This window comes from Calonectris borealis, chromosome 24 (assembly GCF_964195595.1).
Source record: "Calonectris borealis chromosome 24, bCalBor7.hap1.2, whole genome shotgun sequence".
In the NCBI taxonomy this organism is placed as follows: Eukaryota; Metazoa; Chordata; class Aves; order Procellariiformes; family Procellariidae; genus Calonectris; species Calonectris borealis.
The window spans coordinates 4,349,175-4,374,056 of NC_134335.1; the positions used below are offsets into that span (position 1 = coordinate 4,349,175).

General features: G+C 44.7%; 1 protein-coding gene across 2 annotated transcripts in view; it reads left to right on the forward strand.

Annotated features, from left to right (window-relative positions):
- UBASH3B (ubiquitin associated and SH3 domain containing B) overlaps positions 1-24,201 on the forward strand; it is a 74,268-nt gene extending 50,067 nt beyond the window's left edge. For both annotated transcript variants that reach the window (XM_075172966.1, XM_075172967.1), the window contains exons 4-14: positions 118-316; positions 2,551-2,720; positions 4,911-5,119; positions 11,696-11,831; positions 12,217-12,337; positions 13,299-13,421; positions 15,253-15,345; positions 16,086-16,230; positions 19,182-19,288; positions 20,246-20,355; positions 21,241-24,201. In XM_075172966.1, coding sequence (XP_075029067.1) covers positions 118-316; positions 2,551-2,720; positions 4,911-5,119; positions 11,696-11,831; positions 12,217-12,337; positions 13,299-13,421; positions 15,253-15,345; positions 16,086-16,230; positions 19,182-19,288; positions 20,246-20,355; positions 21,241-21,378 — 1,551 coding nt within the window. In that variant the 3' untranslated portion in view covers positions 21,379-24,201. The remainder of the gene's footprint in view (positions 1-117; positions 317-2,550; positions 2,721-4,910; positions 5,120-11,695; positions 11,832-12,216; positions 12,338-13,298; positions 13,422-15,252; positions 15,346-16,085; positions 16,231-19,181; positions 19,289-20,245; positions 20,356-21,240) is intronic.
- The last annotated feature ends 681 nt before the right edge of the window (positions 24,202-24,882 follow it).

Here is a 24,882-nt window from a genome sequence, read left to right on the forward strand (position 1 = left end):
ACCATTCACGCCCACGCATCCAAGTCTTTCCTTTCTCTATTGAGTGCACTAGAGAGCTAAGCAGGCCTAAGGAATGATTCTCCACCTGAGAAATGCTTGTCCCGTTTCCTTTGGCAGTGTGAGGACAGCAAGGTCGATGCTCTCACTGAAGCTCTGCAGGCCACCGTGATGCGGTGGAAATGCAAATTCCCTGCCCCTCTGCCTTTGGAGCTCTACACATCCTCAAACTTCATTGGGCTTTTTGTCAAGGAAGAAAGTGCTGAGGTGCTCAAGAAGTTTGCTGCAGACTTCGCTGCAGAGGCTGCTTCTAAAGCAGGTGAGTGACTACGCTGGCAGTTACAAAGAGCTCACAGCTTGGTCAAGGCTTGGGCATTTTCAGAAACCAAAGTTTTGATGGTATGAAGAAACGAAGCTCATGAAGCCAATACCTGATTTTTAAAAGTGGCCTGAAGGCTAAGAGCCCAAGAGGAACACCCCACCGGGTGCTTTGGGTTTCAGCGCTTTTTCAGTTGAAAGATCACCTCACACTTAGTCTCAAGTGCTATCTCCTGAAAGGGAAGTTGACATTTGGTGGTTCCTTAACCTTTCAGATAGACACTCTGACTGCAAGGCTGAGCATTTCCTGCTCCAGTCGCTACCTCAAGCCTCTGTGACAAAACTTTCCTCACTCATGTAAAGGCTGTGTTTGGTTTTTTTGCTGCATTTCTGAGATGCAAACAGGGCTCTGTGAGAAGATCTCTAGTACCCTGGCAACCTAGGGGGGAACCTTTTCCAAAAGCCCTATCTCAGTACCAACACGGCTGGCTCCATTGCCTGGTCCTCTACTGCTTCTGGAGGGGGGAACCCGTCAGGAGCCAGGAAGGGGGAGATAACCAGAGCATCTCGTGCTCCGATGCTCTCTGCTACTGAATGGGCTCTCCGGGTGTCCTCCGATTACCTCCAAACTTGGAAGTCAGAACAGCATCGGAGCACTATAATAGCTCCCTGACTAATCCTCCCACCCTCTGTCGCTGTAGTGCTCAGCTTGGACTAGTCACAACACAACCGGTTTAGCCTTCGTTATCACAGGCTTATCCTGCAGTTTAAGTGCAAGATACGGCAACTTCTGAGTCCCTGGAGTGTTTCTGCGCTAGACAGGCACCCCATAACACCATGCAGAACAGCTAGAAGTCTCTGCCCCTGGTTCAGAGGAAGAGATACAGACATGTCGTAGGTTCATCACACCTCTGCAATGCATTGCTTTCACCTGACAGTGACCTAGAACTTTTCTTCCCTTTAGAAGAGGGAGGAAATGGCTGTTATCTTTACAAATGCACATTTTGGAAGGCAGCAACAAGCACAGAAACATTAGGCGGGTCCAAGGACTGCTGCAGCCACATAAGAATTGTCTAAGTGTTCCCCTGCACAGCGTAGATGTACCCTCCAAACCAATACAGTCAGAAGGAGCTGTTCTTAGCCAGAAAACACTGACCCAGAAGAAAGAAGCATCAATGGCTCCCAGCAAGCTTCTACCCCCGCGACTGCTCCAATTCAGACAAATTGGTTCTTTCTTAGGGGAAGCCAATTGCTGCATTGCAGCCCACAGCTTGGTCAGGTTATCACATTAAAGTCTCTGGGGCTTTTTCAGAGATCCAGAGCATATTTTTTCTTGCTGGTCAAAAAAAAGATGGATGAGCTTGCAAAGCTACCCGTGGCTGGCACTTGGAGCCAAGTCTCTGAATAGCGGCAATTTTGACTGAATAATCAGTCAAATTTAATTGCAATTTTTGGTTGAATAAGCAAGAATAAATTACATGCAAACAGTGTATCCTATGATTTCCACATCTACTGGAAGAGTCCCAATATTTCACATACTTTCACCTTTCTGCTTCCTGGAATCTTTTCCTAATAAAGGTTCTTTTTCTGCAGGATCATTTTGAATCATGATGATATCAATGTCTGTTTCCACAATTTTGGAATACCTCGCCCTCAGTGGGCAAACTGGTAATCCAACTAATGTCCAGGGAAAAGATTTAATCTACTCGCCTGAACTTGTAAATCCCACGGATTTGTAATTGCTGCTGTGGGAGAGAGAATAGAGGAGGGAGAGTAAAAATTACTATTTTTAACTTGCTTATTTTGTGGAGATCCTCATCTGCTAATTAAAGAAAGGACACCCCTTTCCTGGGAAAGTGTCTTTTTTGGCAGAAGACCCAGTGGGTTCAAAATTACAATAATTGTTATCACACCATCCAGAAACCTGTTGTTTTCTGAATGCAAATGAGTTTTGGCAGTTTGGCAAAGATGCTTTGTCTACCACCCTGGTGTGACTCAGGACTGAATCAGACCACAAATCTCTAATAATTTGATCCAAGGTGCAACATATATAGGGAACTTACGTTTGACTTCCCCAAAGCCTTTTCAGAAACTGCCCTACAATTTGTTCCACTTGAGCTATCTTTAGAAGTTCGGCTCCCAGCTCCTGTTCAGAGGCGATAGACACTCTTACACCTTTGAAAAGCTGCTAATCTCGACACTCACTTGTTGTTAACTGACATCTTCTCGTTGCAGATGTTCACGTGGAGCCCCACAAGAAGCAGCTCCACGTGACGCTGGCCTATCACTTCCAGACCAGCCACCTGCCCACACTGGAAAAGTTAGCGCAGAACATCGATGTCAAGCTGGGCTGCGACTGGGTCGCCGCGATATTCTCCCGAGACATACGCTTCGTTAATCATGAGGTAAATTTTTGGAGCTTGTTTCAGTCCAAAAATTAAAAAAAGAGGACCTAGAAGAGTTGCAGGCTGTTTTAGCTGCATTTGCAGCTTGAGAGTGCGAGCTGAATGAGGACTCCCATGTCCGCTGCTAAGAGCTGCACAGATACACAGCGCAGACTACAGAGACATTAAAGAATTTGCCTCAGGTCCCACAAGGACACCCAGAACATAGATCTCCCACATCCCACCAGTCATCTTAACAAACAGACCATGTTGCCTTTTTTTTGCTTTTTACTCACACTGTCTAGACTTGCTATTTCACCCACCTCATTTCTTGTGGGAAGCATGTCCTGCTGGATTAATTAATTCTAACAATGATTCTCCTCTTAGCTCAAAGTAAGCTGGTCTGATCTCTCAAGAACCAGACCAGTATATTAACCTAACCACTATCCATTTCTTGTGTACAGACTTGACATTATTATTAATCACAGCATTTAGTTTCATCATGTAAGAAACATTTACCCTCATGGCCTATACTTCAGTTACTCATATGGATTCTATAACTGCAGTATCTAAATGTCTTAACATAGTTTTCTCAATAATGTTGTTGTCCAACATGATATACAGAAAAAAAAATATTATTTTCATTTTGTAGATTGAGATCTTGGGCATAGAGAAACCACGGGTGAGATTCATCTCACCTCCCTGTAAATATCCCCAAGTTAGACCTCTTAAGTCTGAGCCAGTCTGCGGCTCCCTTGGCACTGAGGCTCGGGGGGGAGAAACAGGCACCTCCAGAAAGTGAGTCATCTGACCCATCCAAGATGTCTATCTCAGAACGAGATGAATCAGCTTGTGGGGGAGGGAACCTCCAGAAGGTGCCTACTCAGGCTTAGGTGGCTAACTAGACTCCTAAAGTTGGGGTGATTAACCCCACCAAAGTGCATTGTCTAGAATCAGACACAAAAAACCTGTGGCGGAGTGGGAAAAAGTTATTTTAGTCCAGCACACGATACACCACAGAGTAAACACATGCCAAAGCTTCTGGAGAGCTGACGTCTCTCGTGCACAGCGCTCTGACCCAGCCCAGGCCATGCTTCCCACGCGTGACAGCCTCCTTTCCTATCCAAAGAGTCATCTTGTCCTTTAGAAGCTGCAAGCAGTCAACACTATCACTGATTGCAAAGGGAGTTGCTGATGAAAACCAGCTCACATCTTTGCATATCTAACTTCAGGCAGCCATGCGTGAAAGTTTTGGCCTTGTGGTATCAGGTGACAGTGACTAGTTTCCATCTTCCTTTGAAGATACCACCAATAGTCTAGGAGGATTAGTGAGCAAACAGGCTTACACCATCAGGAGATCAGAGCTGCTCAGCAGATTATGGTTTTTCTTTGCGTGATGCCATTGCAGAAGTTAGGCTTGGCCAAGGACAATAACATGTTTGTTCTCCTTTTAAATGGGGGACTGCTGTAGCCATTTCTGAGGAAAGTTACTGATAGACATTTAATATGTGTGGATTCCTCATGCTCCAGTGAAGAGAAGATTACAGAATTATACGCACTGATCTTTCCCCCCACCTTTTAACTTAGTCCTGTTTATGTTAGGAAATACAAAGAAAACAATGTGGCCACATCCCAGTATTTCTCACTACCTGTGTTTTTTCCTGTGTGTTCTCATGAACAGTTTTGAGAGCAGGGTGTCACAGATTCAAACCTGTTAGCCTCCCAACAGTGTCTCTGCCTTGTCTTCAAAAGCAACAGCAACAAGGAGAACTGCTCTTTCAGATCAAGCATGAGTAGGTAAACCAAAAATGGTCACTGACCACTACAGCTGTGTAAATTCCAGGTCCCAGTAAGAATTCAGTTCCATTTTTAACAGGGAGCTTAGATTTAAGCACATGGTCATGGTTTTGCTCACTCTAAAAAATCATCCCCCCTTTCCCTCCTGGTTATCAAAGACAGGACTGGAATCAAAGAGGAAAGGAGGAGTAAATACCAAGAAAAGCTTTCCAACAGCAAAGAGTGGGAAGTGGCAGGAATTCCCTGAAGGTAAAGCTTTCCTGGATAAAGCACAAAGTGATGCATTACAAGGAGAGCTGTTCACACCTTGCTAAAGTTAAAGGTCTGGTATGGGAATGCTCCTGCCCCACTCTGCTAAAGGTTCCCTTCCGTTAACAATCCTTTCATTCATTTGTGCTTCTGTTTCTCCCCCAGACTCTGCAAGTGATCTATCCTTACACCCCCCAGAATGATGATGAACTGGAGCTGGTCCCAGGGGATTTTATTTTCATGTCCCCAGTGGAACAAACCAGTACAAGTGAGGGCTGGATTTATGGCATTTCCCTTGCAACTGGCTGTTCTGGGCTACTGCCTGAAAATTACATCACGAAGGCGGATGAATGTGGGACCTGGGTGTTTCATGGGTAGGTAAAGCTGCTCAGTCCAGTTTCTGTTGCTGTAAAAACGGGGCTCAGCAGCTGGGATTTCACCTGGGTAAGTGAAGAGTCTCCCAGGGCTGCTGAGAAGGTCGCTTGGGGGAAACATACTGGCACACAAAGCCCCATCTCATAAGCAAAGGAAGAGCAGATGCTATCCCTGTGCATGGGGTTAGAGGACGATGTGATTTATTTAGCTAAGATGTTACAGCAACTATTACTCATAGGATTGCTGCTGCTGGTTAATGGAGCCGGAGCAGATGGCTGCCGTAGAGCCACTGCTGTGTAGACACCTCTATGGTGGGACTAGGATAAGGAAGGTTTAAATTTGAGCATTAATTTGGGAAGCGAGAGCTGCTGTGTATAATTCCTCAGGGAAAAGGACTTGGGATCAGCAATGTTTCTTAAGATACTTAGCAAAATGTTCAGAAGCAGTTAGTTGCCTGCCTGCTGTTGGCTTCAATGAGAATGCAGACCTTATGATTTGAATAAGGTTATACCTCATGCCTCTTCATTTTGATGGGAATTAGTTAAACAGCAGTAAAAAACTAGAGCTTGAGGGGTGGGTCTGGGCACTTCTGTAAGGCTGTCTGCATCTCTAAGCATCAAACACCTTTGACAAATCTGGAGCATAGGGAGTAGTTTGTATGTAAGTGCACAAGAGGACAAGGAGAGGGGAGAGGCACGTTCCTGCAGGTACAGAAGCACCATGCAGGTACAGAAGTTTGATTACGGTCACACCAGCGAGCAGGTTAGTTACAAAGGGAAGGGATGGAGATACAGAACAAAACACAGACAGTTCATATTTCAAATTTCAGTGGGCAAACATGACCTGTGGGGAGGATCTCTGAGCATTCGGGGAAAGCATTCGGTAACCCATGTCAGCACAGGACAGCCAGAGGAACTGACCTAACTTGGCACTTAGAACCTGATCCAACTCCTCCTTATATCAAGCAAAACACAGGAAACAAAAGAGCAAAAAGGGCAAGCAGTCTTTTTCTTTGTCTGTGACTTTTCAGGCTTAACACATGCAACATGGTGAATGACAGACGGAGAGCAGGCACAGGGCAATCATAGCTTGCAGGCTGGCTTCCAGATGTGACTGCCACTGACCACTGCCCTTCTGTAAACCAGCACTGGCTTAGCCCTGAGTTCTCCCCAACCCCAAAGTCCATCAGGCAGGGACAAGCATAGCAAAAGATCACTCTTTTACCCCTCTTGTCAAAACCATCTATTCTTTTCTTACCTGCCCTCTGAGGAATGCACACCACTAATAAAGGGCTTTCATCCATATGTTAGCCAAACAGAACAAACCTATCTATAACGAGTCTGTCACCATCAAACTCCAACTCATCTTTCATTACGAGGAAGAAAACCTCCTGGTTACCTCCAGTAACCAGGGCTTAAAGAAATTAAAATCAAGACATGTGGGCAAGTCAATCAGAGTGTTTGCATGAAGACAGGACTTAATCCAGACCCTCCAATGTGCAAACCAGCCAGACCATCCTCTCCTCCCCTAAAATTTGCCAGCCAAAATGGTCTCAGGTCTATATACACTGCAGCAGCCTGCTCTAGTGGATTCTGGGTTTTTTTCTTACAGTGCCTAGAAGGGTTTTGAGGCCTAGAGACTAGCATGGGAAAGAATTACTATTGCAGCAGCAACTAAAAGGAAAGCCAAATGTGTTGTAACTCCAGCATCTCTGCCTCCAGACAAGCAAAGAAAGGAAATGCCCCTTCCCTGATTACCGCTAAAGACTATAAATCATGAATTGGAGCATGCAATATGGAGCATTTATCAAAAACATTATTACATATTACATACCCGGAAACAGTCTCATTTTACACAACGGCTTCCCGCAGGGAATATTAGGTTACAGAATGTCATTTGGTCAAAACAATATAGCAAGCCAAGGACAACCTAAGCCCCACTGCCGTCTAGGCCATGGTATTCACGGTAGAATCCTTGTGGTAAGAGAAGAACGGTGCACAGATACCTTCATTTCATAGACATGAAAGTAAGCATGGCAGTACTCACCGGGACTGCGGGAGAACTGCCGCGGTGCAGGAGGTGGGACCCAGCTCACGGTGTTGGGACCAAGGCTGCTGTTGGTCAGCAATGCTATGATCCTGGGGGCTGGTTTGTACTGCCTCTGTGTACACAGCCACGTCCTGTTTCATCCCTGCAGAGGAAGAAAGAAATAACAGCCATGGAGCTTTCCCTCCTAGTCACAAGAGACTGCATTCTTCAAGTGAAAATCACGCATTATTGAGATCATCATGAAAATACAGCTCACACTGGGCTGCAGCACCCTGGCTATACCACGCAAGAGATATGACAAGCAAAATGCTATTCTGGGATATTTGATCGAATTTTTAATACAGCAAAATTAGATTGCTAGTTCCTGCACATTTCACCTGAAAAAGGTTTCCCTGTGGCACTGCTCAAGTGAGGCAGAAGCTGAACTGTGGCCTTTGCAGGACACGGGGTTTATGGCTAATATCCAAAGAGTGCCTCAAGACCTCTGCCCGGCACACAGACCTTCCTGGCTAGCACTGTACAAACATAAAATAAAAAGATGTCCCTGCCCTATAGTAAGGTCTGTACCTCAGCTGCAGACCAACAGGCTGCCACACTAAGACAAGACTGATGATCTATTTAATAAGGGAGAACAGGCTTTGCCTTCGGGGCAGAGTTACTACCCATGAAACCAGGTTGTGTCTTGAGAGACTCCAGGTCCGAATCCTTTCCCTGTCTACTAAAAATAGGAATGGTATCACTTCTGCAAACCCCAAGGATTTTCTGTACACCTAAACTACATTTGTTTGCTGGCCGTGGCACATCCCTGCATGATTTCTTCTCATGCCAAGGACTGGACCTACTGGGGACAGTGAGGCAAAACATTCAGTCTCTGATCAGTGCTATAGATTGGAAAATAATTGAAGACAAATTGCTTCAGCATCCCACACAACGCAACCCAGATCCTAAGTCTGTGTAACCCAATCTTGCCATCCCCTCAGTAAGGGTACTCGAGTGAAAAATAACCTTTCTGAAACAAGCACTGGACTCTTCTTTGGGGAGGAACCGGCCGTGTTTGTATCAATGTCAGGAGATCTGTTCTCACTGATCCTAGGAGGGGACCTGGCCATAGTTATGTTAAAAACAAAATACTTCTTCCCCTGTATGGTATCAAGGTGGAAATTCTCTCCTGGTAGCAGCAGAAGCTACTGGTGAGCTGAAACTGCTTGAATGAATCCAAACTACAGATCCAGTATTAAAGATATATATGTATATCTACCTTAAAAGCTCCCCAGTAAACTGCTTGCAGGGTATTTTCTAACTTGCCTTTCGTGCCTGAAAATTAGTGGGCTACCAAGTCAAAAGAAGAAATTCTCCACCCTCAGCACACAGAGCCCAGAGGAACTGGGAAGCCCAGTGAAGATGCAAGAATTTACTTGCCCCACAGAAGCCACAAAAACCAAGCACTCAAGACCATGGGGCTCTCCGCATATGCATGTAAAGGCATGTGGCAGAAGTAAGTGTGCTATCTTTGTGGACCCAGCATCACCCAAAAGCTAAAACTTGTGATGGTTCCTTGCACTGCTTTTCCATTACCAGCAAAGCCAGAAATAGTCACCTCCTCTACCCCAAAATGGATAGAAGCGCTGTAGATATTACACAGCAGTCTATTTCAGCTCCCCGGGAGATGCCAAAGCTATTCTTTGCCCCTTTAATAAGCCTGAGAAATCAGACTTGGCACAAGTAGCAGGGGGAGGAAAAACAGCCCTAATTTTTCAAGCTATATTTGGGCCTCAGTAGGTTTTTTTCCACTCTGTCTTCCTCCCGTTCTGCAACAATGGTTGGTTCATTTTCCCCAGGGATCCCTCTCCTCTAGATAATGATGAGTGATGTGGCAGAGGAGTCTTTTCCTACACAGAGCTGAGGACTAGTGCGGTTATTCTATGACAGAGACCCTTTCTCCATCCTCTGCTGCAGCATCTCCATTCTTCAAGGGGCCTTTCCTGACTGGGAGGACATTGCCTGCAGGGACGCAGCAGTATTACTGATAGAGCAGTGAAGGCAAGGCATCATCCAGAAGACAGGAGATGTTGTTGTCTGCCTTCAGTCTCTGTTTGCCAAGCAGAGGAACCACAAGCCTTTGGGAAAAGCTTCCAAACAATGACCTATGCTTAGAAGATGACTAAGCTGAAACAGCTTCAGCGGTTTCTGTTTTCCAGCGACATCAAGGAGATACCACTGAAGTCAGGCTGGTGGCTCTCCTCCAGACACAGCAAGATAGTATGCCTTTGCCTCCTCATTATTCATAGCGAATCCTAGCATTTATAAATAGATAGTACAGTCCGTGGCCTTTTAATACGGGCTTAGAGAGAAAGGAAGTCTCAGAAATTGTGCAGCAGTTCCTGGGGGTAAACGGAAGAGGGGTAACCAAACAAATCCTTAGTATTCTCCAGGCCAGTGTCCTTAAAAGACTGTCATATGGGCAAAGCAGAAAAGGTCTGAGATAGGATGAGGGGTTGGAAGATGCACCACTGAAGTAAAGACAGAAAACTCAGGCTCAAGATCCACTTTGTACAGCAACAGAGATGGGGCCTACCTAAGAAATTCAGATTCTTCTCATATTGAGATATTCAAGTTTTCAGGTCAGTGAGGATGTATCTGTGCTAGCTGCACCCGCACACCAACCTCCACTTAATACAGTGATAAATGTCCGTTCATGCTCCCTGCTCAGGGCTTAGCCGCCCTGGGCTTGGCACACACTAATGCACTCGGGCAGCTTTTGGATCAGAGTTGGCCTTATCCTGCCAGCTGGAAGTGTGGTCCGAGTATACTTCTGCCTGCAATATATCACACGCATATATTCTGAGGAGGAGGGTTAGACATGATTTCTCACCGCAGCACCCAGTAATATTTCCCTCGGCTTACCCACAAAACTCTCCTGCCTACATTTAACTCCTTTTCAAAATCCACCACCCCTGTTGCACCTCAGAGTCGTACCAGAGGTATTTGCTGCCCTGACCTCTGATGCTCTATCTCCAGTTGGGCGGTGAGCTCCTCAGGGAGGAACGGTTCCTTGGAGCAAGCCCAGACCTTGTTGAGAACTCACCATGAATAAAATAAATACAGTTATAAGAATCTGTAAACCTAGAAGGTCAGGTCTGAAAGAGTAAGAGTAGGAGAGGAGAGGTTATCTGCTGCTAGAGGGCTGTGCCCATGATGGCTGCTGCAAGGCTGCTGCCTCACGCTGCCTTGATGGGGATGGGGATCAGCAGTGCTGTCCCCGGCACGGCTGGTTCCCACCTCCCGCTCCCCTTCCCTGCCAGCACTTTTCTGCATGGCATCTTCACCTGACCGAATAAGACAGTAGCTCAGTCTCATCCTTGTACCCGAATTCCACCAGATAAGGGACCAACATCAGGACCAACAGTATGGTATTTTTTTCTTCTTTAAACTGGTACAAATCATATGATCTCACAGAAGATCAGTTCTTTACGAAAATGCAGATGACCTATTTTTGTTCCACTGGTAGAGGCACTTGGTATTATTTTAACAGCTATGAAACCCCTCTGAGATTTTATCCTAACTAGGTGCTAGTCAGGAAGCAACTTCTGACATATTTAAGGCACTGAAAAGTGCAAGCAAAGGCAACTATTTCTGTCAAAGTAAATGACCATCTAGATTAATTGACAATGGGTTTTTTTTTAATGACTAAGCAAACGTAACCCATACAACATAACCGAATCAGCAGAGGGTCACTGCAGCTCCTGTAATTGCCTATCAGAGTTTACTCCCAAGGGTCTTAGTCAAAGTCCTTGAACGTCTGGCCGTGAGAGCTTTATACAGAGGGACCATCATTAAATAAGCCCCTTGAGGGAGAATGGGATCTATTATATCCCTTTGGCTACACTTAACAGGAAGCATTGGTGAGAATAAATTCCCACTGTAGATGGGAAACGGAATAGACAGTACTGAAAAATGTAGAAACAACAACCCAGAGTGAGTGTGCCATGTCCCACAGGGGGATACAAGCTATTTTGTGCACAGGAACCCTGAAAACTGCCCAGCATGAGAGGCAGGGCTGCGCTCCAGCTTTCTACTGAAGCAATAGCTGATGCCACAAAGGTGAGTGAAAACTCGCTGTAGCCATTAGTTTCCAAACTTTGGCCCACAAGACCATGGTAAGTAATGTGCAGCTGGTTCCCAGATGATGTTAGTGAGCATCCTGTGGCTGTGAGGAAGGTCTTGGCATTTTCCATGAGAATATTTGAGGGCTGACAGAGCCTCGCAGACTAAAGTTTGGGAACTGTTGTTCTGTGAAACTGTTTCTAAGGAGACAGAAAGCCTGTTGAGATGGGATTTGTCTCTTCATGTGTGTACATTCACCTAGCAAGGTGCTCGCTAGGCAGCACTAAAATACAATAATAATGTAATAACATGACAACAGTAATTATCATCAGTTCCTGAAGACTACAGAAATGTCCTTACTGCAGCCGGAGTGCACGAAGTCCAAAGCATTCCCAAAGCCAACATCTTTCTATTTTTGGCAGGTCCTACTCAATTCTGAATACTACATCTTCCCCATCCCTTCAAGCCTTCACTGACGGAGCTCTGGAAAGAAGACAGCAGGAAGACCAAGGACCCGGGGACGCGGGGCCACTCACTATCATCTGCCAGAACGTGCAGGTAGGGACCCACACACATATATAAGTCACACACAGTTTTAGTGGCAAGTTGCCAGCAACTGGGTTTTCCCCAACAACTTATCCTTCGGTCTCCTTTCACTGTCTGCATCAGAAGTTCTCTACAAGCTTTTGAATGACACGATTAACCACAGGCACAGACATTGCTGTCCCCAAATCTGCTCTTAGCATGGGGCGGCAGGGCCCCATTCTCTGCTCACTTTAGCAGTTTTATACCAGCATAAATCTACCAACTTCAGAAGAGTTTCCTGTACCTGCATTTGCATTAGGGTAAGAAGTGCCTGGTCCTGACTCCCGTTCGTAAATCAGATCTCAGAAAAACCCGTGCACTTTCATGAAGGTCAAACATCCTGTAATTTTTCTTCCAGCCCCTGAGAATAACCAGCCAGCCAGGGCCTCAGAAACGCTGCCTGTTTGTCTGCAGACATGGGGAAAGGATGGATGTCGTTTTTGGGAAGTACTGGTTGTCACAGTGTTTTGATGCCAAAGGTGAGTCAGCTCCCATGGGTCTCTCAGGCTCTAGGTTTAGATGAAGGAAGAAGAGTGGCCACTGCCTGGGGCAAAGCTTAGATGGAAGCTGTGGTTTCCTAACACAAAACATTGCTTTGAGCAGTTACGAGTGGCAGGGCACCTCAGTGCAGAGCTCTGTGACGGTAGGGCTGCAGTCAGAAGCAGAAACACAAGCCAGGGAGTAAATAATACATTTGCTAATATTTGGGAAACTATTGCAGGAAAGATTACATTAAAGTAGCATTGCCAAAGAGCATTTTCATTTGGAAATGAAGTCATGATGTTAGTAGTCAGTGTCCAGTGCAAACATCTACTACCATCAGGAAAACCTTTTGCACAGCTGGCTCCCAGGCCTAAATGAAAGTAACACCACTCCAGGTACAGTTCAGAGTGCCTTTTGGGGCATAAATTGGAGTTTGCAACCCAGTAATATGCTTGAGTTTCAGACTATAGTTAACAGACTGTAACTGCAGACTCTGTTAGCATTAGAGCTGATTTTATTTAAATTTATCAAAAGTCTTTTTTCTATTCAAAAAATGCCAATATCTTGTAGTCGAAATCGTTGGGAAAAAGGATGATTTTACAACTACCTTCTGTCTAAATTATGTTTGAAGAGCTCTGGCATTTTAGCCTCCTGTAAAAGTGTAACATTTGAGGTTTCATTTGTTGTGGGATGAAAATTATTTTCCGTTGGGGCATTAAATCTGTCCTAAAGATAACTTTAAAAACATTAGCAACATTCTCTGCTGATTTTGAACTGATACTTAATTTTGTCAGATTCCTGTCAGTTTTACATGGGAAGAACTGCTCGACAGCCAGGTCTAGGCAGCACCTGCAAGGTGCGGACATTGTGGTGAAAGAGGGTAGAAACAGGCATGATGCTCTCTGCCTCTCTCTGATCAAATAATTCCAGCAACTGCTTCTAACCTTTCCCTCACAGGAAGGTATATGCGTAGTAACCTGAATATGCCTCACAGCTTACCTCAAAGAAGCGGCGGTTTCAGGGATTATGAAAAAGACGCGCCAATCACCGTGCTGGGCTGTACGCAGGCAAGGCTTGTTGGTAAGTTGTCCTCAGCAGACAAGAGCTTGCCCAGGAAGCTTTGCTATCTTCCTCCCACACACCCAGCCAGAGAAAGAGAAAGTGCAAGGCAGAAAAAAATGAATTGGGTGCTCTGAACTAAGGGGATTTAGACGTTTCAAGAACCTTTGCAAAGTCCCTTCACCTTCCCCAGCAAGCCCCCTCTTTCAAAGGAAACCTTGTCTCCTTCAGCTGCTGCAGCTGAAGAAAAGGCAAAGCACAAAATCTAGGACATGGTATGAAATCAGAGCCATCAGCTGTGAGGTCGCAGAGCATTCACTACCACCCTGTAAACGTGCCACACTGGAAGACGCTGTTATTACCAATGTTGGTGAGAAATGCAGCAGTGTGATGGTAACCTCATGCAAAATATGCTTTTTCCTTGACTTTGACAATCTTAAATTTTGACCTGCAGTTTGCTACACCAATATACTTTTATCAGCCTGTCTGGCTTTATGTTTATGCAGCGAAAACACAGTCCAAATTATTTCCAGTGTTCTCCCACCCCCCCATCCTTGTCCCTGACTTCTGAGCCTGTTGGTTTGTGTAGAGACAGAAAATTATTTGGTAGTCAAAGAGCACATATTGAGCATTGTGATTAGGGGAGACCAGCCCCTTAAAGACATGAGCTTCAGAGAGCAGTACTTAGCATTTTCTCAAATTCAAATCCTTTAGAGTACTTTGTGTTGGTCACATTCAAACTAGGGCAGCTAAAATTATACTTGCTTTTTAAACAAAAACAAATCACTGTACAACAGCAGGATGCTGAGACTCCCGGCCACATGGCATCAGGGTTCACAATATGCACATAACAGAAGGCGAATCTGGGAGCAATCACAGCACACCTTGCTGGTATCATTAAATGGGTCCGAGTATGCAACTGCATACGTGACCCAGACGCCATCAACCTGCCAGCGCGGCTGCGGCATGCCAGCCATCTGCAGGCAACCGCTCCCCGCTGCAGCGGCACAGACTCGACCTTGACGATTGCCGGAGCCGTAATTCCTCTGACGACTAAAGCAAACAAGCAGCTTCCCTGTGACGGAGGGCTGTTAGATGTGCCGCTCCTTCTAAATTACCCCACTTCTCTCAAGAGATTTATAGATCGGTTTGACATGGTTACAGCCATCATTAAACATACGAAGTCAAGGTTAATAACCTCTTCTTGCTCCCACTTCTTTGTCCTGCCTCTTCAAATATAACAAAAATATAACTCTCTCTTACTGCAAGTCTGTGCAATGCTGCGCAGATTCCTGTTCTCATTTGGTTCCCTTAGGCATTGCAAGAATATTAATAACCCTAATAGTGGAGTTGATTCTTATCTCATTTTCTGTGATCTTCCACCTGTGTAATGAAATGGTAATTTATACTAGCAAAGAATCGAGCCAATTGAATTAAGTTGGTTTTGAGTTAAGTTGAATCATTCTGATTTACGGCTTATAAATGAAATGAAATTAAATTCAAGCTCTCTACAATTTTTCTCAGCACACTGTTTGCTTTTTGGCTAAATCTAAGAGAAGCAGAAACTAAGCAAAAGCTGCTGTGATTTCTTTGCATACTGGTTAAGTACCTAGATGCACGTGGAGCAACACACACAGAAAAATGTATCCTGGTTCCCCAGCTGTGCACATCACAGTGCCCAACACACCACTGAAATAAAATACGATGGGTACACGTATTTCCCAAAACACAAGCAGTGCAGCTGGGAAGCTGCTTTAGCTCCTTGCTGGGTGGCAGATACACTGCACGCTGCTGTTGCTGTTACAATGCCATTTGTCTGGTTTTATTCACGGGTGTTGAAACTTGCTTGCAGGTGAAGCCTTGCTAGAAACTAATACCATTGTAGACTACATCTACAGTTCTCCATCCCTACGGTGTGTACAGACAGCACACAATATCCTGAAAGGTAAGAACCCAATGAGCAGGAAAGACTGCATTCTCCTTACTTTCTGGGAAAAACACTCCCAACCAGATAAAAGGGAGCCTGGCATGGGAGACCCAAGTAAATGGTAATTTGGGGTGAGGATTATTTCCGTGGGAGTTTACTTCCCACTAGCGCAACAATGTCCGTAAGGAGCCGTTTTCTAATTGCATAGTGTGACAAATGCTTAAGCAAGCGGTGTGCTGGCCCTAATACCAGCTCCGGTCAGGGTTGGGTTTATTCCCCGCCCTGCAGAAGCCAGAGGTGCATTCAGGATGGGTGGACACATCCAGCTCAGCATGCCCTGCGCCCTTGCCTGCTCATGCTCCTGCAGCTGCTCGTTCCTGCGTGCTCCCACAGCAATTGCTCCCACCAACAAACTTGCTACCCCCAGTAAGAATAATTTACTGCAGAAACTGGGAAGGGAAATAGTGATAGAGGCATGAGATGCCTTGGCATTGGAAACAGTCGGAAAACAGCTCCAAAATACAGTCACGCCTAGGTTCAGTATATTGCATGTAGCTGCCGGCCAAAGGTTTACATCCCTGGCATATCATATGCCAAGTACATATATTAAATACTTTATCTTTCATACCTACTATTAATCAACTGACTGCTTAGAGAAAAAAAAAAAAATTTACAATCAAACTGAAGTATTAAAGCTGCAAAGTCTTGCTGCCTTCCTCCCCAGCTGCTTTCACTGATATCCTTTCTCCCTCTTCCAGGTATGCAACAAGAGAACAACCTGAAAATTCGAATAGAGCCAGGCTTGTTTGAATGGACCAAGTGGGTCTCTGGGAACACATTACCTGCCTGGATACCCCCCGTGGATTTAGCTGCAGCTACTCTAAGCGTTGATACAACCTACAGGTAGCAGAAAGGGGGGTGAGAGGGTCTTGCATTGCTTTTTGGCTTTGTTTTTGAAGAGTAACATTCTGCAGTGACTTAAGAAAGAGCTGCTGAGGCTCCCAGAATAAACTTAGAGCAGGCTCGAGGCTGCTGTGTTGAACATGACCTGAGAATGGCTTATTATAAACCAAATTTCCCAGATCACTGGTAAGGTCCAGCTGTATTGCTGATCATGGAAGTCCTCTTTCCAGTATTCCTTCTGTCCTGGGCATCTTTCAGGTGTCCAGGAAACCCTCAAAGTATTTTTGTTTGTTTTAACCCGTTTCCTAAAACTTAGAGGAATTTGGGCTCAGCTAACAGAACTAGTTTTGCTGACTCAGTTCCCTGACCATCGTGTTCATAGACTGAACCAGATCCTGGGCTCATTCACACCTGCCCTTCCGTTCCTCAGAGGAAAAAGCTTGTCTGTCTTTCTATTACGATTGATATGGTGATGGATCTTAATTGTAAATTTTGCAACACTCTGGGGAACACGTTTACATCTGTCAGGAATTCAGGGTCTCCTGTGGCATCAGAATTCAGAGGTTTTCTATCAAAAAGCTAAACCCTAAGCATTTATCACTTCTCAGCAATTACATCTGAAATGTTTTTAGTGGGCAAAATTGCAGGTTTCTGACTCAGGTTTTCATGGTATTCAACGCAAAAACAGTTGGTGAAAGCAAACAAAGCAAACGTTTGGTTAAAAAAACATTTGAATGGCAAATGGATAAGCACCACTGATCCTTCCTCCCACTTTGCAGAAAAGGGAAACACAAAGATAATTTGCTCAGCTTTCAGGGTCCCTGACAGAGCTGCTCCAAAAGCGCAGAGCTGACCTTCCCAGAGCTCGGCATTTTTGCCAGCCACCCCTGTGGCTGCACAGATTAGTCCTGGTGCCTGGTTAGGCTCCATATCCTGAACTCATGCACTTGCTGCCAGCCTCTGCTGCTTTTCTTTTATCCAGCCACATGGCCGTACCTCTGCGTTCCCAATATCATTGCCAACAAACACCGCGGGGCTGCTGGGAGCAACCTGCAGCCTGAGTCTGGAGGGAAACTCAAGACTCTTCTGACTCCCCAGTGAAGCATCCCAGCCATGGTGCCCCCCAGCCTAACACACAAATGCTTTTTACTGTAAGCTGCAGAGCAAAAGGCTAAATAAAACCCAGCAGGAACAGTCATGTGGCAAAGAATAGACAAGATGATCTGTTCGGGCTTCCTACTCTCAGATTTATGATTCATTTATACAAGCCCGACTCAAAGAGCTCTCACAAAGAAGGAAACTCCAGAAAGGTCACACGGTTCCAGTCCTCCACCACACCTCCCTGCTGAAATATCTGTATCACTATGACTTCTTGCAGAGACTAGCCCTTTCTATCTAGTGTGAGCCTGATCACCATCTGAGCAATCTCAGATAAAACCAAAACATTTATAATACACACATAGTATACATACACAGGAGTTCCACCTACATGGGCTTGGTGACAAATATTTTGTGGCTGGGCTTTTGTGGTTTATGGTATCACCAGAAACGCTGGTGTTTCCCAGTGTCCCAGTGCACCCAGGTGTTCAAGAACCCTCAAGTGGAATAAGCAGCTGAAACATTAAAAAGAAAAACAAGAAAGAAAATGTAAAGGAAAAAAAAACTGGTTTTTTTTATACCTAATTATACCATAAACAACTTGTGTTGTGTCCTTTTGGTCTGCAGCTAAAATTCCAACACTCTGAGGGTATATCTAAATAGAAGTTCTTGCACTGTATTTATCCCTGAAATGGTATCACATGGTTAACACTCGGCAGAGCAGCTGGACCACAGGAGAGTCTCTGCTTCAGCAAATGCATGCCTTCTGGGAAGACCGTAACAAATGTTCTGAGCACAGGAAAAGAGCCTGCTCTTGTGTGGTCAGCTGGGACACAACCCTCCTGGTGCTCTCTGTCTCCTGTCACAAGTGTAATTCCTGTAGATGTATCAGATCACTGGATGGAGGGAAAAGTTAGGTCTTTTCCTTTGCACTGCGGCACGAAAATACAGCCTTCTGCTTCCTATCCATTGCTTCTCTGTGCATTGTATCAACCTACTCCAGCTGATACAACTGGCCAGAGTCCCACCAGGCAATTCACTGAAACGCCCTGGCCCGGGAGGAGGCCGGCTAATTCCAGGCATTTCCCAGCAATGCAGCTTTACAGATGGCCAAAGCAGCAGTTTGCCTCTGCCCTTCACCATCAAAGTACGAGCAGTGAAGAAAGCCAGCATCCGCCTTCTCCACGCTCCACGTTTCTCCCTGTACCTGCCCGGTCTCCGCAGACAGACACAGATGTTGTCAGCCCACCCTCTAAGCTGGAAGCCGTGGTAGCACAGTGCAGACCTCAGTCTGGCAAAGACAGCTTGGGCGGTGGCTTGTCACGCTGCTGTGACCGCACAGCTCCCAGCCAGCAGAGCCGACCCGCCTGTCCGCAGGCAGCTGCGTCGACACCGTCCTCGTCCCGCTGTCCGTTCCTGCTCACCCACTCCTGCTGGGTACAGATTTTGTTCTCCTGCCACTCACTAACTTTATGTGGGTGGGCGAGCCCTGAAATCTGCTAATCAAAGGACACATGCCTAAATATATGCAAAGTGGCATTGTTATTGCTGCATGCCATTGCAGAAGTAACAAGTATAATCAGCATGTCGTATGCTGCCTGCACTAACTGGTCCACATTAGAGGAAGCAGTTATCATTTTTCCCAGCTAACTGAAGTATCTTAATGCAGGAATGGTAAACATCTCAGTCTTGAAGTTTAAAAATCATCATAGTCGTCCTGACACAAGATGTAGCTCTGGGGATTTGGGGAAGTAGAAGAGTTAAAGAAACAGATACTTTCAGATGAATCATAACTTGCACTTAAAACTTTATCACTTCTTCGCAATTTACCATACTTGTTTTTCTGCTCACAGACCTCATATTCCTGTCAGCAAGTTAGTGGTTTCTGAATCTTATGATACATACATAAGTAGAAGCTACCAAGTAACAAAAGACATCATCAGTGAATGTAAAGGCAAAGGTAAGTGCTAGGGAGGGGTGAAAAACAAGACAGGCTCTCTGGGGCGTGAATGCCGATATTCCCGACCAGGCTTTCCCTCTTCAAGGAGATAAATCCCCATATCTGAGTGTCTCATGCCCTCTCCCAGAGACATCGAGAACTCCAGGTTCAACTGTATGTGTCAGAATTAGGAGTTGAGATACGCTCAGCTCACGAGAAAGGTCCATAAACTTTAGCAGCAGAAGTATTTTAGGGATCTCTACCCAATGCAAGCTATCTATTTCTCTAGGGAATAAATAAGCCATTTGCACTCTGCTGTCTGGTACCAGCATCAGATGGGGCATTTTCCATCCCCTATCTGAGCTGCTCTTCTGAAATATATACCCATAAAGACTGTAGAACATTTCTCCAAACACAATATTCAAATAAAAAAATCTCTAGCTATTTTTCAGTCACCATGTAGGAATAAGATGTTTCTAAGTTCTGGTGATTTCACTAATTTCATTTAACTGATCCGTTTCTACATTCTAAACCTTTTACTTTAATAGTTTGCCCACAAACCTCGATAGCACAGTGTGACATTGGTTGTAAAGGATCTTGGAAATAGAAATCTAAAGCAATTGCTGTGGAAAACCAGCAACTGAAATTAAAGTGCTTGTTTTAATCAGAATGAATTTGGGGGTAAAAGAAAAGTATTTGCTTCACAAGAAGCTGAAATCTCACTGGAATTCTTGTTTTCTTCAGAAAACCATTTTAAAACTAAGTAGCACTGAGTTAACCATTACCCTGAAAATTGAGAAATGCTCTAAATATGTTACGAAACCATGCTTTTTCCCCATATACACGTAGTTTAATGTGTTGTCACAGGATAAACTGAAGCCATTTTGAACATTTTAAATGGTTAGCTTGGTCTTGGGCACCAGTCCCTAAACCTGGCTTCATCCGCCTCCTCAGCCTGCGTTTCTCACTTTATTTCAGGAAATAACATCCTGATAGTGGCACACGCGTCCTCCCTGGAGGCTTGTACCTGCCAGCTCCAAGGGCTCTCGCCGCAGAACTCCAAGGACTTTGTACAGATGGTCCGAAAGGTAATTACCATCAGCAAGGAGTAAAGCTCGCTGGCTTTACAAAGAGAAAAGAAATTTGCAATCTGCTTAACCAGGCAGAGGACACTTTGTTCCTCCCATCTGATCATTCTGCCCGTTACTGAGTTTCATCCTTTTCAGAAGTCATGAGAGTAGAGCAGATTGGTTTAAGAGGCTTATCTTAACATGTCACTTCTGTAACAGATAGTGTGGGATCAGATGCCCACCTACAAACGGGCTTGCAGTGACTCTGCTTTACGCTTGTAGATACCGGGGCTGTACAGACTCCCACAGTGCCCTCCAGTGCCGAAAACATCCTAACCACAGTTAACAGGGCACTTCTGCCCTACACCACTTCCCCTTCTCATTTCACTCTAAAGAGCTTTTAATGGTCAGGGAAAAGCCCTGAAAATTATAATGGGGTCTTCTGCCTTCATTGCTTTACTCCCACCCTGGCTAAGGAGATGGCATTGTCCGCTGCCAGCCTTGCAGACATTCACTGGGATATTCATAGCTGATACTTGATCTGAGGACACCTGAGCCACAGTAGCATCCATATTTCTCCTCCATAGCTGTGCTGGCCTTCAGGGTTTGGGACCATGTCAGCCAACAGGACATCTTTGGTTTGAACTGGCCCATATTTAAACTACCTTACAATGGGATAATCTGTCTTTCCCAGTGTTTTGCACGTACAACAGTGCACAAAATCTGGCTGTCACACCTGAGTCCTACAATCATCTTTTGAAAATGGACTTTGGGGAGAGGGAAAGAGAGAGAAGACAGTGAAATGCTTCAGTAGCACAGCAGGACTTCAGCCCTTAGGGGAGCTCCCTTCTTGCACAGCTCGATCCCTGCTCATTGCCTTTATTCCCATCTCTCTTCACACAGATTCCATACTTGGGGTTTTGTTCGTGCGAAGAACTGGGAGATACAGGTGTTTGGCAGCTTACGGACCCCCCCATCCTCCCTCTCACACACGGACCAACTGGAGGCTTTAACTGGAGAGAAACCTTGCTACAAGAATAGGCAAAGCTACATGAGCAAGGAAAACCCACGGCCTTTCTAAGAATGTCTCTTCTTTCTTGTGTTTATTGACAGTGGAAAAATAGTCATAACATGTTCAGTGGATCACACAAACAGCTGTTCTAGCATATCTCTCACACAGCCACAATCATGCAAAAATTCTCATATACAACTAGGCAAATACAAAAGGGAGTGATCTGAAGGAAAAAATATTAAAATACAGCTTGAAGCCCTTGCACCGCAGGGAGTCTCTGTTTAGTCAGTAGCTCGGGTAGATTTTCCCACCTTGAATGGAGCTCTGACAAGACCAGTAACTTTCACTGCCTTCTGCACCATGTTAGAAACAACTAGCACTGTGTAAAAGTCGAGCATTCAGGATGCTGGGGTTTTTTTTCACTACTATTTTTGCAGAGCATTAGCAGGCTTGTTCAGGAGCGTGTGTTGCGACCCCCTCACTTATAACCCCCAAATTCTCAGCACCTTCTATAAAGCATATCACCACCAGCTGGAAATGAGAGTCCAGCATTGCCTCTGCAGGCAGCATCAGATTATTCCTCTCCTCTATTTGAGCACTGTGTTAGGGGTTGTTGGGCATACCATGGATGCAAAGATTGATCGACACTGATCCGCGTCAGAAGAAAATTCTGAATTTCACCTCAGTTACAGATGAAGTTGGCACATCAAAAGACAGCACCATTATGAACAAAGACTGGGAGAAGTTTATTTTAAGTGGAGATGAAATAAGCCTTTTCCAACCAAACCTAAAGAATTTAGAAAGTTGGGGGGTATTTTTCCTTTGTTTAGGTTATTGAAAGCCACCCTTGTGCACAGACCCGGCCTCAAGTGTTTTTGTCGTTTAGATTTCCTTCAGAAGACCTTGAGAAAGGGTTTTCCCTTTTATACTGAGATTTTGTGCTGGTTATTTACACAGTGGTGGCTTTCTGTCCCTTGTGAGCTTCTCCATCAGCCCTGGTGAGGTTCTGCAGTAAGCAGCTTTCTTCAGGAGGTAACGATGAAATCAAAAAGATGCTGAAATTCAGCCTCTGCTGCATGCTTTGCTTCCTTTTCCTTAATTCCTAAGTACCATCTGTCATAAAGGCAAAGAAGAGCTGAAAAAACAGTACGCTTAAATTTAGGGGCAACATGCTTTGGCCTATTAAGATGTTATTTTTCTCGTGGGGGAAGGGTTAAGTTTTGGGGAGAAGGGGAAGAGAAGGGTTTCCATCTGTAGCTAAAATCTTTGACATCACAAGAAGGGTCCTCTTAGTGCAACAGCCTGCAAGATCCCAAGACCAGCTGTTTCATGAGAATGCAAAACACATCGCAGTGGGCAGTTTATAGTATAAACTGGCTTCAGAGCAGGTTTCCTTTGGATGAATATTATCTTAAGTCATCAGCCTTGAGTCGAAGAGTTGCTGCAGACATTTGTACAGGTCTTATCAATGCAGGCTCACTTTCAGAAGGTACTTAAAAATGTGCTTAAGTGGGATGAAAGAGATTTAGGCATCCTTTCTTGGTTTGGGTCATAAGTCTGAGTATTCCCATAAATACCATCAAAGGCAAGTTCAGAAGTACGAGGAAAGAAATTCTGGCATCCTAGGTACCCCTCTTCTGCCAAGCTTTCCCGCTGCAGAATGTGTTAGTGTCCTCATTTGAAATGTTTGTATGGCACAGAAGTTTTGCTGGCCAACTTTGACGAAGGCTTGTGATTCATAGCAAGATCAAAGTTTGATCTTGTGTTGGTTTCTTTTAACCTATCAAGCCTTCGGGAGGATTGGTCTCACCTTCAGTAGGATATGACTGAGCTGCACTTTCAGCAGTCGGAACAAATAAGGAGTGATAAACTGCAATCCCTTCTTCCTAAATGAGGCAAAACACTCAGCAATTGCGATGTAACAAATCTTAAGGGGTTTTAGCTTAGCTTTGCCTCTAGGTTTTATTGAGCTTGCCAGGGAGAGTACACCAGATTCTGTACAGACTTTGAGTTAGCAGAGAGCTCATCCTGTGCAATATGTACATTGTCACGATCCATAATGATAGTCCGTTATTTATACATTTATGACTATGTAATACACAGTAGGCCATTCATAAGTGCATTATTATACCAGGGTTGTATACTGTAAAGTCAGGGAGATAACTTATGAGATGACAGAAGAAACTGCTCCTGTGCAGTTAAACTGCTGTCACTTTAGTTTTTAACTGTAATTTAAACTATTTTTGGCTGTGTACAGACATTCTGAAGAGCATTTCTGGCTTGTTTTCCTCCATGCTTACTCACTGCAAATTTGCAAAGAGTTTAAAACTAAATAGATGACAATCACACCAAAACTAATTTGGTAATTGATGCACGTGTAATTCTCCAGGCTGCTTTTTGTTTCACACTATGGGCCAGCAAGATGTAATTTGAGGCAACAAATAGTGCCTATACAAAACAGTGGAGGCTGCTCAGGTCCTACTGCAGTTAAGCAACATTACAAGGAGTTTATTTAGACAGAAGCATGAAGCAGAAAGGGAACAAAACCTGAATGCACAATTTGAATATTGTACTAGCTGATCTTTGCATAAGGTAAGTAATACAGAAAAGTGCGTTCTGTTTGAGAAGGTAGATGTTAAAATACTTGCCTCTTAAAAGAAAGTATATTTTTGGATGTTTGGGAAAGTATTTTGACAATTGCAGTCTTATCTCAAATTAGATTTTTCAGGTGTCAAGAATCTCAGAAAGAAAAATCTTATTTTCTAGCATTTTGACTTCTCATAGGGGTTTTGTGTTAAGTAGCCTCATGTTGATAAGGCTTATTGGGGGAAAAAAGAAAAAAAGAAAAGAAGGAAGATGTTCCTTTTAAATTTTTAATTGAGATGTTAAGAATACAAAACAATTGCTGCTTCACTTTCACTCCATTGCTGCTCATTAATGTGTATTTAATGTCACTTCAGTGTTTTGTCCCAGAAGAACATTAGACCTCATCTATCTAAAGTGCGTGCAAGTCTTTTCCTTGCCTTCACTGTGAGCTGCATCAGATCCCAACAGTTTAATTAGGGTATAGGAGGCAAATAGCAGTTCCTAGATTTTTTCCCTCTCTTCCCAATTAAGGAATAAGGCTGGAAATCTGCCAAGAATACGTTGTTCATCCAGTGTTTTCATAAATTGCAACTTGAGGGTTGGGCTAGAAAAATACAAGAATCAAAGTGCAGAATCAAACTGTAGCACAGCAGCAGCTGATGGGATGACACTCGGCACCAGAAGATCAAAACCAGGGTATTTGAAAAAGTTCAGGTTTGATCACGAGTTTGTCCTTATCACTGGACTGTCTATCTCCCTCTGCTGAAGTGGATGGGAGGGGGCTGCAGCATGCCCCAACCCCAAGGCTTGAGCTCTGCCCGGGGATACCTTTCTAGTTTAATGCAGGTGCCAGGTCTAAAGTTTCATGCATTTCCCTTACGTTTAGTGTAGTGGCAGCTACAGCCAAATACTTAAATCCTCTGAGCATGGGGCCAGGTTCTCCTTGA